General features: G+C 39.9%; 2 protein-coding genes across 2 annotated transcripts in view; one reads left to right on the top strand and one right to left on the bottom strand.

The window, feature by feature from the left end:
• The first annotated feature begins 1,582 nt into the window (after positions 1–1,582).
• tex47 (testis expressed 47) lies at positions 1,583–6,298 on the top strand. Its single transcript, XM_082544963.1, has 8 exons — positions 1,583–1,862; positions 3,137–3,209; positions 4,275–4,378; positions 4,466–4,530; positions 5,259–5,334; positions 5,532–5,666; positions 5,754–5,901; positions 6,064–6,298. The coding sequence occupies exons 1-8, from the start codon at positions 1,755–1,757 to the stop codon at positions 6,099–6,101; spliced, it is 747 nt and encodes a 248-aa protein (XP_082401089.1). The 5' UTR covers positions 1,583–1,754; the 3' UTR covers positions 6,102–6,298.
• A 929-nt stretch (positions 6,299–7,227) lies between these two features.
• LOC309713357 (rho GTPase-activating protein 44-like) overlaps positions 7,228–14,945 on the bottom strand; it is a 98,429-nt gene continuing 90,711 nt past the window's right edge. The window contains exon 25 of the mRNA XM_082544921.1: positions 7,228–13,936. Coding sequence (XP_082401047.1) covers positions 13,779–13,936 — 158 coding nt within the window. The 3' untranslated portion in view covers positions 7,228–13,778. The remainder of the gene's footprint in view (positions 13,937–14,945) is intronic.

Consider the following 14,945-nt stretch of genomic DNA (forward strand, 5'->3'; position numbering starts at 1 on the left):
CTATGACTCTGTTGTGGCTTCTGCTATCTTTTATGGCGTGGTCTGCTGGGGCGGCAGCATCTCTGCTGGGGACAGGAAGAGACTGAACAGGGTGATCCGAAGGGCCAGCTCTGTTCTAGGATGCCCTCTGGACCCAGTGGAGGTGGTGAGTGACAGGAGAACGGCGGCTAAGCTGTCATCCCTGATGGACAACATCTCCCACCCCATGCAGCAGACTGTGACAGCACTGAGCAGCTCCTTCAGTGGGAGACTGCGGCACCCACGGTGTGGGACGGAGAGATTTCGCAGGTCTTTCCTCCCCACTGCTGTCAGACTCCATAATAAAGACTTTAACTGATCAAGCACACACATCCATACATATGCAATAATACTAAGTGCAATAATCCTTTCTGTCATCGTTGTATTTTTACTCAGTTGTATATAGTATTTGTATTCTATTTTTATCTTATTGTATATTTATTTTATTTTATTCTACTGTATATAGTATTTTATTTTATTCTATTCTGTACAGTTGTGTACTGTATTTATTCTTATTGTATTCTAATTTTTGCCTCATAACTTTTGCACTGTCCACTTCCTGCTGTGACAAAACAAATTTCCCACGTGTGGGACTAATAAAGGTTATCTTATCTTATCTTATCTTATCTTATCTTATCTTATCTTATCTTATCTTATCTTATCTTATCTTAAGTTATGTTGTAGGAATAACTTGGGGGCCCATGACCCTCTTACGGGACACGCCCATCTGGGACTTTACACCAGTTGCACCTAAGAACTGAAGAAGCTTCTGGGATGAGAGATGAAACGTCTTCAAGAAACTTAAAGAAGTGCAGACGCTTTTCTTTCCAAGCTCCTTAGTCTAATAGTTTACAGATTAAAATGAGAGAGAAGAAAATAACTTACAGATGCTAAATTACAACACAGTTCCTCAAAATTATTGCATGAATCAACGTTTTGATTCTGCAAGGTTTTTTTTGTTTTTTTGTATTTTATTTTATTTTTTTTTTACAAATAAATTAGTTATTCATTGTACTAAAACATTTTGAGATAAAGAAATAACAAATAAGAGCTGTTGAATGTAAAATCCTAAAATAACAGCTTTTTAAATGTACACACATCTAAACGCTGGAAACTATGGTGGAGGGTAGCTCACAGACTCAGCTCTGCTGTCAAAAGGAAGCTTACAGGAAATAACAGCTTAATGTCTGCAGAGTCCACACGTTAGTTTGTTACACTGAGACATTTGAATGTTTTCTGGCATTTGCCTTATTTTAGTAAAACATTTTTATTTAGTTTTATTTAGCTTTAATTCACATGTTGAGCTATTTTTGTACGATTTTTAAAATATTTTGCTCACATTTTCACTTGTTTTATTAATTTTCTTTATTATTTTATTATTTTTATTCTACCCTATGTATATTTTCATTTATGTTTATGCTTATTTAAAACATTGCATGTTAATTAATGTGAGCACTTAAACATAAGCAACATTTTAACTTTTTATTTTATTTTGTCGACATTTTTGTTTACATCCGTTTCCTTCAGTTTTTTGTTGTTGTTTCTTTCTTTTTCAAATTCAGGGTCATATTTTGGCTGCTCTAACGGGAAGCTTGGGACAAATAAAGTGTATTAATAAGCGAACAGACTCTAGTAATTAATGACTACGTATGTACTGACGTCAAACGTATGCTGTAGGAGCTTGTTGCGATGGTAACGGACAACACACCGGACAAGAGCCGCTAAACAGGGTCGAGATGACCATGTCGCAGCTGGATGTCGACGGTTTTCCAATTTCGTGGAAAGATCCACAGGATGCAGACACAGTATCCATGTTTGATGTGATTTACGGCAAAGTGAGAGAGGTTTGTGTTTTTAACGGACACGTGGGTGATGTGTGAGTGAAAATGAAGCTGAAAGACCCCAAAACATAAGCAGCAGTATATATACACGCGTTGTGTTATGAAATGTCATTTAAATGACATCACACAGATGAGTGAAGAGTTAGCTGGACAAGATTTAGGATCGAAAACGAAAACAAAGATTTAAATAAAGACATTTTACTATTTCAGGAAAAATATGATCTAATGGCAGCAACAGGTCTCAAAAAGGGAAGGGGGAAAACAAAAGACTGGATAAGTAAATGGGACTAAAAAGAAACAGCTGGAGGAACATTTTACAAGTAATTAGGTTCATCAGTAACGTTATTGGGTATAAAAAGAGCAACTCCGAGAGGCACAGGCTCTCAGAAGTAAAGGTGGGCAGAAAACTACATCTACAAATTGTGGAACAGTTATAGAATATTCTTCCTCAGTGATGGAGTCAAAATGAAAGAGTAAGTTACAAGGAAAGAGTATGAATATCTCATCATCTACAAATAATACCATCAAAGAAATCTCTGTGCATGAGGGACAAGGCTGAAAATCAACTTTAGCACCAAGGGAAATGGCAGCTTGCACATCTGGAAAAGCAGTGCTGGAATACGTATACAGGTTTTAGTGCAACATTTACACCCATTCAGAATATTGCAGTATGACAATGCATCATCAGCATCATCATAGTATAGACAGTAAGAGTGTGTGTGCAAATCACCATGTAGACACCTGCCATCCCTACATGCACTGTCCTTCTTCCTGTTGGGGTTGAAGCACCCTGATTATGAGGCTGTGGTGCTCTGCGATTGGCTGCTGTGTTAATCGCACCAGTGTGTTTTGCAGCAGGCTTTGTTTAATAGGACCTGCAGAACAATAGGTTTCTAGGATATGCGCTTTTATAAACAGTGAAGGCGGGCAGCTCGCTTAGCCCTCACTCAGTCAGTGCTTCAATCGGACGGCGAAAGAAGTCAGACGGAGATTAAAGCAAAGAGATGGAGAAAAAGGGTTTTGAGGAAAAGGAGGAGGAAGAAACTAGGACTAGTTTATTTCACCACTTAGTGACACGGAGGAAGAATCTGGGGGATGATGTGGTTTGTATTTAGCTTAATATGGAAAGGAGCTCAGGTTGTAAATATTGGCACACGGCCTTAAATTTTAAATGCGCACCTGACAATGATCCTCCTTTTGTGCCTGGATTGCATGTCAGAGCTTATTCTGTTGTCACTCTGCAGGCTTTCTAAGTCCCCCCCACCTTCTCCCCACAGAAGATCATCCTGCAGCGGCTGATAATGATTTCTCGGCTCCCCCACGACCTTGCTGATAGGACAGACCTGGGAGGTCAGCCAGCAATTACCTTAGAGCTACAGAGACTGAGGGACTAATCACCTGATGCCAACTGAACCCAGTTTTTCTTTAGGGGAATGATCCTGTTATACTGGCAGGACAAATTAATACTCCTACTTAATTTGCTGCCCTGAAATACCGAGGCTTCTTGTTGAATCTTAACAAAAGCAGTGAAAGACTGTCTCGCTTCCTGTGTTTGGTGCTTTTATAGCTTTCACACCTCCATGTGTGAGTGAGTCTGCAGGCCTTACCTGTAAAAAAGAAATAAATTCTTTGACTAAAGTTAGAATAGAAAGCCCACAGAAGCCCCCAGGAAAAGCTGTGCCTGTGTGTCGAAAACAGAAGGAAGCCTGAATACAGAGTTTTTAAAAACTGTGATACTTTAAAAAAAATAAGGTCTTCATTTTTTTAATGATTTTCCAGTAATGAAACAAATAAATTATAGCAAATAAGATTCTTTTTGAAAATTATTTTTTTTAAATTAACCTCTTAACCCTCACCAGAAGTGTGTGCTATGAAACAAGATGAATGGGTTTGTTGGATTTGTTATGTTGCGATTAAAGTCAGACTTCTGTGCCGTGAAGGTGGCTCTCTTATTTACCTGGCTAGATCACCATGGCAACTGATTCTGAACACATAATTTGGTTCAGAGCAGGTCGTGTTCAGAGTTTAAAATAATCTGAAAGCGCCATATTTTCTACTACACTTCTGGAATCGCAGCTAAGAGAACACAGATAAGAAGTTTAATTAGTCTGTCTGATGGATATTTATCTGAGAGAATATTAATCAGTAAAATCAATTTCACTTTGATTTGGCCAAAGACTCACCCCAGATCAAAGGGACTTCTTGAATCTCTGTTCAGTGGCCTAAAAACTGAAGAAATATGCCATGTTCGGTCTTATGCTTAGCTAGTAGTTGTGGCTCGTTTGTAAAAGGCTGAATATAATACACAATTCTGCAATTATTAGGTCTTGAAAAGACTTTAAAGGCATTCATTTTGCTTTTTAAAATGATGAACACTAAAACAAGAGGGTTTTGTCTTCTGTTGTTTCCACGCAGCTCATTATGAAAATCTCAACTTTCAGCTGAACAAACAGTACATATGGGATCACATAACAGGCCTGCTGCTGATTTATCCATCCTACCTGCTGCACATCATTGAAGTAAGTTCTCCTGCACAGAAACAACAAATGTATGGCTGAAGTTTGTGAAAGTGTGTGCTCAAAGTTTGCTGTGCCTCTCTCTTCCAGTCGTCCAGGGATATTCTGACTTCTGTTTTGAGAGACGTCAAAGTCATGCAACAACAGCCACACCGGTAATCTTTCTCATACTGCGGGTGACTTCTATATATATATTATACGCTGAGATACGGTGCATCCCATTTCACTCATATTTATTGCTTGTCTGCTGTCTGTTAAGAAATTCATGCCACAGAGCCCACAGAGAGGGCAAATATAATCCCGTGGTTGCCTTGCATCAGTTCAGATTCACAAAAGCTTATGATGATGTCTGAGCAGTCGACTCCTTGCAGTGTGTTTTAGCATAAAGACGCAAAGCTGTTGCATCTCTGCTGCCGTCATCTCGCTCAGAGTGTCTGACCATTCCATACTTTTGTGCTTCCTACTGTTCTAACATGTCAAAACTAAGCTTTTGGTATGAAAAACAGCATTTGAACCTTAACTATCATAAATACATGTCTGGCATCTGTAATAATTCAAGCTGCATGGCAATTAGTAAAAAAAAAATTAGAAAGTTCTGGACTGAAATGATGAGGCGCTGTTGCCTCGCTCCAAAACGGCCACCACATTGACACATCTTTCCAGTCAACAGCAGTGGACCATTGTGGCATTTTTGTGTATATTTCTATGAAGCAGCTCTAGCTGGTCGGCTGTTGCCAGTGTGGCAAACCCCCACAGTGCTTTTGTTGCTTTAGACCAACAGCTGCTCGTTCTGGCTGCAGGCAAATAAATATTTAAGCTTTCACACACAACCTGCTGTTGTGTGTTGTGTGAGCCATAATAATTATTAGCACATCCTTTTTAGCACCTTGCTGGAAGTAAAGATTGTGTTTTTGGATCACAACCCTCAAAGAAGGCTGTTCCAGCAGTGGAGCTACAAGGTTAGCTGTCTTTTATCTTTGCACTTGATTGCTTGAAGTACTTTAATGCATGAGAGGATTATGAGAATACAAACGTTTTAGTACATAAATGAGACATAATAAATACCTTCAGTTGTAGCCAATCTCATGTTTTTAAAGTTCAAGACATTGGATTCTCTGATTGTCTCCTGTGTGTATGTATTGCTGTGTGACTGAAGGTGCTGGGTGCAGATCAGGTGATCAGGGATCCCGCAGTTAAGGTACTGGAGGATGAAGATGTCAGCATAGAGACCCTTGTATGCAGCGTCCTGTCAACGCTGCAAAATCTGAGCAAAAAGCTTGAAAAATCTAAGGTGTGTTTCTTTGCAGATGATCTTTTTCTGTTTTGAAAACCAAAACTTTCTCAGAGTTTTTCTATGACTTCATGATTGCAATCTAAGGCTCTTCCTGGGTCAGTGTTGGATGAGACACCGCAGCTGATCGTCCATCAGAAAATTCTGGAAAGGCTTTTGGGTCGAGAGGAACTCCTGAGCCTGCAGCAGTACCTAGATATGTACAAATCCACCTTAAACATCAGTATTGAGTTTGGTAAGTGACAGCTTCCAGTTGGTGTAAAGATTTATAAGAACATTTCCAATATGAAAATATTGGAACTTAGTAAATACGCACTGATCCTTGTGTTGGATCAGATACATATGAATGGAGATATGATACATACGTAACTCTGTCAATTTTCTGATGGTTTAACAGGACAGCTGAATCCAAGAAACCTTTTCTCCGCTGTTTAACCCCTGAACAAAATGTCAAAGGCCAACTGTTTCCTGACTGACTGTTTCCCTGTAGTGATTTTGGTTCCTACACTGAAAATATTTGCTGCACTTACTGTTCACTTATTCTAGTGATACTTGTGGTCGTCAGACATCCTCTGCCTTTCCTGTCTTTTATGATAAATAGTACGTGTCCAAAAGATCCATTCACTCTTTGCTTCCCCTTTATTGTCTGTGTACCTAGCCATGTATTGCAATCTAATAGTGTGGCATTGTTTTCCCATTCTAAAATAAAGACATATTCAAAAAATACATCACTTATGTCTTCCAACAGGTTTTTGTATTATAACAAGTCACGTGCAAATTGTCATCTGTCACAGTACAGTGGTCCACTACATCCTCAGTTAATAAATGCCAATAAATGAATAAATGCTAGCATTCTGCTACTGCTAACACATACTTGTGCTCAGTTAAAGATTTATAAGGGCACTTCCTTGAATCTGGATTAGTTAAAACAGATTAGAAGCTTTCATGTGTGTATAAGAAGCTGGTGGTTATGCAGGTTAACAAGGACAGTTAAGGCTTGATTATACTTTCCGCCGCTGTGTCTGCCTTGGTTTGAATGACATTGTGAAACTGATCACATGGGTTCGTCTGGACTTCTATGTGCCGCCCATCAGAGAATTTACTTTAAAACACAGCAGCTGCAGGTGGTGGAGTTCATGCTCGGCTGTGGTGTCTGCAGCTGTCCACGTTCCTTAAATCAAAATGACAGATGCTGTAAAGAGGCTCCTGATGCTGTGGTGTCCCGAACACTCACAGGAAGCTGTTTTACTACAGTCAAAGGGGTCTTCATGTTTTGTCTTGAGCTCTTCTAATAAAAACATGAAGAAAAAGTTTACCTACAAAGTTTTCAGTTTTTGTTCTATAGTTCAGTATCTTACAGGCTCCCTAAAACCGAACATCGGTGAGCGGAAGTGATATTAGAAGTTCTCTGAAATACCCCGTGAGGATTTAAATGTCCTTTTTCACTGTTGTACTTGCCGGAAATATTTTTTGCACTCCTGATATTCCAGAAGCCTTTCTGTCATCAGTTACACCGATTTAAATGACATTTATTTGGAACAAAAAGCACAGAACATCCGAGTAATATAAAAAAAAACATTTTTAATAGTTTCAACATTCGGATGAGGATTAATTTAATTTTTTTCTCATTTTATCTTACACTGTGTTCCACTTGGTGACTGAGAGAAAGCAAGTCCAAGAAAAGGCATTTCATCTGTACTCCAAACTTTAAAGAGTCCACAGCATCACTACAGTTTGACACAAAGAACTTTTTAAAAAAAGATTCCTTGATCGATCACGTTTTCCCTTTTTGTTTTGGCCCCCGTTACTTGGAACTTAAAGTTATGCAAAGAAAAGGATGAATGGAGATGGCTGCATGCACCACAGTGTAATCTACAGACTGCGCGGGTCCACGTGACCCTACACGTCACAGTTTTTTTCTCATTTGTAGTTGATTTTAGCAGATGTTCAGTCCTCTGAAAGTGAATTATTCTGTCTTATCCTCCATGTTGTTTCGTTGTTGGTCTGTTTGGAGTCTGATGTGCTTTTCTTGATTTGCTATAGATAAAACCGGTGGAACATATGAGGATACGTGGTGAAAGCAAACAGGAAATCATGAATGATTTAAATAAACTCTTAGCAGAACTGACGGGGGAGCTTGACTCAAAAAGGTCAAAGGGCAGCACTGAATTTTCTTCTTTTCTTGCAAAGGTCGATCTATTCACTTATAAAAAATAAATACAAGCACATTTAAATAGGACCAAAGATGAGACGCATTTCATAGGCATGGTTAAAAAGCATGCTTCCGACTTCCACACAGCACAATGTCGATATTTGATACCCCTGCACACTCTTACTCTTGAAACTATGTCACAACACACACAATCCGCCTTTATCACAACCTATGTGGTGGACATTGTCTATCAGTACATTCCACCGATGTAAAAAAAGGCCTTTGAAGTTTAGTGCTCAAAGGGCATGCTTGCAAAAGCTGCAATACTGAAAACTGTCTCTGGAATCTCTTGCCGGCTGTCTTTGCTCGACTGGGTTATTGTTAATAAAGTCGTGTTTGACGTGTTCTGTATGTACAGGCTTTGATCTGAGACCCTTTAGTACAAAAACGAAGAGCAGCACATTGTAACACAGAAACAAAGACAGGACAGACCATTCACCTCAGCACAGCCTAACTGCAACAGCAAATTTGAAAAAGAAACTTTTTTCTAAATATTAAATTTATATTGTAAAACCATGCTGCATTGATTCAAAATCAGCATTTCTTTTATGGCAAAAAATAAGAAGTTGGTAGATTCAAAGATCATTTGAGTACCAGGAAATAATCTGAAACTGTTTTTATCAGTAATTAAATGGATTTTCCAAACATAACAGAGAAATCTGCTCAGATTTGACAACTTTTCTTGGTGCTAAGTGATAGAAAGCTTTCTTTTTCTACAGTTTTTGGAGGAAGCTTAATTTATAGTCCTGTGCTGAATCTGCCTATGCTAAAAAAAAAAATCAAGGCCCTGAAAATTTAAAATCCGGGCCACACATTTAAACAGGTTCTTAATGTTCGGCCTGGCCAGTGTTCTTTGTGGTCTGCACAGCAACAAGCGTCCCATCAAAATGACATAGACAGGCAGACATCCACAGCACCTGCAAGCTAACAAGCTAGCCAACGAGGAAAGCAAGAAAGGGCTCGGTCTCGTAGTAATAGAGCTGCTTCATTCACTGTTATGTGCATCCAGAAAGGCTCAGCTATGGTACAGGGAAACAACACGATCAAAGATCATGATCAATCTACGTCTCATGACGGCTTTATGTCCACAAAGTGAGGAGGCTATATGAGTGATACATTATTAATTAAAACTACAAATTAAAAATGTCTGGATCCTCGTGTGATTTCTCTTTCCTATCATGGTCCTTTAGTGACTCCCACGCCATAATGAGTGGCGTGGTTTTACAATCATACTTGTGCGCTGTTGTGTCTGCAGTGCTCTGCTGTGTTGGACTTGGAGCTGATAAATGCGGAACAACGGGAAAGAGAGAAAAACACCACACGATTACGGTGGTAAATCAGACCCAGCGTTGCTTAATCTTACTGCTCTCATCAGCGTTGGTTCAGACTAGATCTCAGGACCAGTCATTATGAGATCACAGTGGAGCATTTAGTATCTTGACAGCCAGACATTCCTCTGAGGAGGTGGTGGAAAGCGAAAACACAGGTAAATAGAGAGCAAATAGATAAAAAGGAGCCAGAAACACCTGCCCAGCTGAATGGCAATGTGGCTCCGCAGCTACTGGATGTGTAAAAACCAACTGTTTAAAATGTCCTTGTTGGAATTACAGTCGTAATATAAAAAAAATAAACATGAATGGAGTCATTTCCCCAATATTCAATTCTATTAACTGTCAAAATGAGTTGTTTTTCAGTGTTACATTAACACTGGGTAATGAATTAGCACTGTGAGCACACTAAATGCAACTAGAGCCTATTACACGTTGGTTCACAGAGGCATTATCCTTGTAATAATCAATATACATTTTTGAGCATATTACCGCCACTGTAGGCTGCGTTGCCACAGCAGCAAGGTGGATGCCAGACTATGCCAGAGGATATAGGGTCTCTACAGGTTAATGCAGCACTATAAATTAAGCTTTAGTCAGATAAAAGAAGCATCTTGATGGTTTGGATGACCTCTGATATTTCTTTTTTGTACCAATTTAAAATTTTCTGCTTGTAAAAAAATCTGTTCTATGCAAACTGTTGTTTAACGTCTGTTTTCTCTTAAACATATAACCTCTGTTGCATTGCTGTCTGGTTCTGCTGTCTAAAAGACAGTAATGCAGCAGTTTTCATGCAGAGTCTGTTTAAACCTTTCAAACTGTGATCGATGTGTCACTGCAATTGCAGCACCCCACAGACACTTATTTTTATTTCTAAAGAACACACAATCACATTTCCACGAATCTCAAATATACCAGGAAATGTGTTCAAAGCTGCACGAGATGTCTTGAATTTTCACGTAGCTGCAGTGATGTGTTGTTGTTTTTTTGTTGTCTAAAATCAAATCTAAAAGTTCAAGAGGTTCATTCTGAGGTCAGAAACTGCAAAACAAGCACTAGATTTGACCTTTCAGTCTGCTGTACCATGTTAGGCTTGTGCTAGTTCCAGCAACATTATAATATTATACATATAGTATGGATGTTCATCATCATTTATCCTTTTCAATACAGTATTTGTATATATCTATATATTTATATATATATATGAATTTCTCCCTTCAGTATATACAGAACAAACTGTATAGAGGCTTCGGTATTTACAAGAGTCCTGTGAGTGATATCGCGCTTTAAAGAAAGACACAGGTAGAGCAGCACAGTGACTTTGAGGCCATGTGTAGTGGATGTTTTCAGGACAAAAGGAAAGTCGTATAAATCTGGATAGGTCACAACAAAAACCCACCGCAAGGCAAATAGCAAACTACTGCTGTCGTACACAAACCTTGTTACTCCAGTTTAACTGATTTTCAAGTTTCCTCTTAAACTGAACCTGCGATTCCTGAAAAGGTTTTGATGCGGCAGCAGAGCAATTCTGGTCCCACGTTTGAATACTTGAAAAAAAATTCCTCGGATTCATGTGCAGCGGAAACGACCACAGCTCCTCATACCTAGTAAAAAGTATTCAGAAATATATCTGTATAAATACTCTCATCAAAATAAACACATATACACACATATCTTTGCACTTGCCTCTGGTTCACTAAAATAGACCAAAAATATCAGCATCATCAGGCAGGGTTCCTATAAACTGTAATGTGAATGTGGCTGAAAATGACAGAAAAACTGTGCTTATTTATAAGAGACCAAGCACCTTTTTTCTGAAAGTGTCTCTAGACTGTTTTCTGGCTTTGCTACGATATGATAGGATGTTAAATGTGTCAGGGCTGTTGCTCTTTCCCAAGAATGGTTCAATATGTCAATACAAGTTTGCACTGTATGAATCCTGGAGTGTGATACAGCAGGTTCATAATCTCTAAAATCTTTGTTTTTTAGCATCTTTCCACCTGTTGTTTGCGTTCTGTGTCAGTCTTACTGGTTTCATCAGTGTTGTTTCAAACAACATCTGCTAAGCTAACAGGAAACACAAAGTTAGCAGCTGGCCGGTGCATTTAATGGAGTGTTGGGCACCTAAAGAGCCAGATATGTCTCTCTCATCAAGTGGTGGAGACCAAAAACTGAGCTAAAAAGAGAAAAAGTATAAAGAAAAGCAGATGAATTGAATGATATTGCTTGCTAAGGGTGTACGGCAATCACACATGCCTAAATATGACTGCCTAGCAACCACTGATCGCTAAGGAAAAAGTTATATTGGCCGAATCGTTGGAGGTGAGTGACGGGTGAAATTGGTCACAAAGAGGGTGTTGCACCAAGAACCTCTGATCTAAATTATTATTGCATGGCACAAGCATGCAATTGGGTTTCAGAGTGCAGTGAAGCGCATGCTACTTCCTATGTGGAAAGGAAACTAAGACTGTTCACCATCAAAGTAAAAGTCGTGCCTTACAACTGCATCCAACACCTTTCAAAACATGAAACTTTTTTACTTCAACTGTTTTTAAGGCGAATGATCTCCATTTCCACTTTGCATCCCACTTTCCACAGTTTCATTACTGCTCAGCAACTGTGGCAATCTGCAAGCAACCAAAGCAATCACAAGGTGGTCTTTGGTGCATTACCGTATACCGCTTTCTGACCAATTTCACCTAGAGACTGCCAGCAATTTCTAGCAACCATTTGGCAACCAGTTGGGGAATACAAATTTTCCCTAGTGACCGGTGGGTACCATGGGATCACTGACAGGTCTTTAGGCCTGTGCGACTGGGACCTTAATCTACAGAGTCAGGATGAGGAGGTTAACCATTTAGGAGTTCAGAGTAGATCTGCCAACTCAGGTGGTTTGATTATGATGCCTCCTAAGTGAAGTGTTGTCGGCATGTCTTACTGGGAGGCGACCTTAGCCCAAAGCCAGCAGACGCTATTCAGATTTGAGCTCTCGGCTGGCTGCAGAATTCCCCGGTTTCCCACCAGAAAACCTGGAAATTGGGAGATCTGGGCATCTCTGCCTACCATGGCCTGAACCCAGGTAGGCAGCAGAGAAATAATGGATGGGTGGATAGCAGGTCCAAAAGTGATACAATATAAATTAATTAGGTTTGCCAAATTATTTGGCATAGTGTTTGAGGACAAGCATCGAATCGCTATCGAGCTAATGCGCTGACCAACAGTGGGAACAGCACAGCAATGAGCCCAGCAAAAGTAAAGAGAGGACAACTACCTGCCAGCAAACTGCCAAGTAAACAATGCAAAATGTTTAATATTTAATAGGTTTCTGTCTAATGTCTCGTGACAAAGGAAACACACAAGAAAACCCCACAGGGCACCCCACCCACAGAGCTGGCCATTCAGAGCCTCCGCTACTGCTATGTGGATGAAGTTTATTTTATTTTTAAAAAATAAACGATGTGGTTATGCACTCCAGGCTTCACAGTTACAAACTTGTACATCCTTGAAACTGAAATGACGCCTAACTCGACAAAGAAAAATGAAAGATCTCATTCGGCTTTGCGTCCTGCCAAAAAATATTTCTGAGTAAACACAATTGAGTTTTTCATTTTTCATACTGGTGGACGTTTCATAAACTACAGCATGTATCTCATATACTTTATAGCTCCCTGACAGCATCAACTATATAGCTCTCCCGTGGATACAAAATATGATCTGGGTTAGATTGTTAATCGTATCATACACTCTGAAAATGTACAGTATAAACAATAAATATCCAGTGACTGATATCCTGACTGAATGCCTTGTTATAAAGAGAAAGGAGTGATTGGGCGTTTAACCGCTTCCCAACCTGCTTAGTTAACTTCTAAACATCTAAAACATTCCTTCCTGTTTTTGCTCCACGACACCGACAGTGCAACATCATATAATACAATTACCACTTCACTTAACACGTCACACACACTAGCAAAACACACACGCGCGCGCTTTCCAAAACGACACACTGGCACACTCACAGTGAACGCTCAAGTGGGACTGAAATTCGGGGCCAGAGGCGTTTCAAGCCAAGAGGAGATGAACGGTGAGAGAAGGAAGTTAACAGGACAGATATACAGCACTGTGTTAGTTTGTTCTGAAATTCACTCATGAAAAGCAGCAGCAGCAGCAAAGAGCACTCATCCTCCCAGCAGCCTGTTTCCAGTCTCGTGTGAGTGAGGTTAAAGGCAATATTGCAAGTGAATCAAATAAGGCAGAAAGAAAAAGAAAACATTAAGTTAAATTAAAAAAAACAAACATCCAGCCAATGCAAAATGTCAAATCTTCCCCTGACAACACTGTCGCCAAAACCGTGTGTATGTGTGTTCACCAGATTTTTTTGTTTTACTGTATAGAAGTGCTTTTTTCTTTTGTACGCGCTGGCCCCTCTGGATCGAGCACAGGTGAGGCGTGATGAGGAGGTCCAGAGGTGGCCGCTGAGGCCGAAGTTAATGCAGCTGGAGAGGTGAAAGGTCAATGAATGATCGAGACAGCACAGCAGTAGCTTGACGGAGAGGGTGGGGGAACTCGGTGGCGTCATAGCACTGTGCTCTCAGACTCTTCCTCCGAGTCCTCTTTGCTGTTGGCCGACTCCAGCTGTGCCACTGAGTTCCTGAAGGGGGAGATGTGGGTCAAGTCAAAAATACTGTCCAGTTCCATGTTAATGACGGGGATGTCCAAGTTGCAGAGGGAATCTGGCAGAGCAGAGAGAACAAGCAGAGGATAAGCAGACAGATAAAAACCGTGCAAACAGAGAAAAAGATCCTTCCAGATGTGATTCATCAGCGCTGAATGATGTCACACACAGCAGACGTCCAAACCAAGGTTGGAAGCGTGAAGAAATAAATTAAAAATGCATGACAGGGATTCACAGTGTAAAAAGTGTATGTGTCTGTTGAACATCACCATTCCCTAATGGTGGGCAGGGGTGTCAAACATGAGGCCCAGGGGCCAGAATTGGCCCAGAGAAGACTCCAATCTGGCCCGTTGGATGACTTTGAAAAATGTGAGAGCTTGTGTCTGTGTGGAGCTAGCTCTGTGTAGAGGGGACAATGACACAACAAACACTAACTATCGATAAAGTTAGATCATTTTGACCAAACTAGCATTTTATGCAACACAATTAAGATTTCCTGTCACTGAAGGCTATTTGTCAAAATCAAAATCCTGCTGATGTACCACATGGACTTAATATATGCAGGCAAAACAAAATCCAAACAATATCTGTGCAGTTTACAAGCTCTTTTTATCCACTGCAAGCAAGCAGGCAACAAAGGGTCATGGCTTCTGAGGCAAGGCAAGTTCAGCGTACCCAGGATCTCTTTCTGTTATCTGGATTCACCCTAACGTCAACAATCAGGCTAAACCCCGGCATGCATCAGTCTAACTATGAGAATCTGACCAGACACTTTTATCAGTAAGACTGGAAAACAATTGCTAAAAAAACAAGGTTTAGTCTATATTAACCCACAAAAGAAAACTAAAAACTCAGACTGTAAGGCTGACAGTAAAAATTTGATGGTTTACAATCAAGAGGCTCAAGGAAACATGATGCTATTTTACAGAGAACTGATTGGTCAGTAGGTGGTGACTTCATAACTGTTAATGTCTAATTTTAAACATTTTCTGCTTCGATCCAGGTTAAGTCTACGCCATGTTACCATGGTAATATACCTAGTAAAGGCAAACAACCTACATAATACT

The sequence above is a fragment of the Aulonocara stuartgranti genome, assembly GCF_965226115.1.
Source record: "Aulonocara stuartgranti genome assembly, chromosome: 8".
Taxonomy (NCBI): Eukaryota; Metazoa; Chordata; class Actinopteri; order Cichliformes; family Cichlidae; genus Aulonocara; species Aulonocara stuartgranti.

What these genes read in the sequence shown, in the direction of transcription:
- tex47 (XM_082544963.1), top strand. Translation starts at nt 1,755, where the DNA reads ATGACCATGTCGCAGCTGGATGTCGACGGTTTTCCAATTTCGTGGAAA. An exon ending in TTTACGGCAAAGTGAGAGAG is followed by an intron (nt 1,863 to 3,136) that starts GTTTGTGTTTTT and finishes TTCTCCCCACAG; the next exon opens with AAGATCATCCTGCAGCGGCT. An exon ending in TCCAGCAGTGGAGCTACAAG is followed by an intron (nt 5,335 to 5,531) that starts GTTAGCTGTCTT and finishes GTGTGACTGAAG; the next exon opens with GTGCTGGGTGCAGATCAGGT.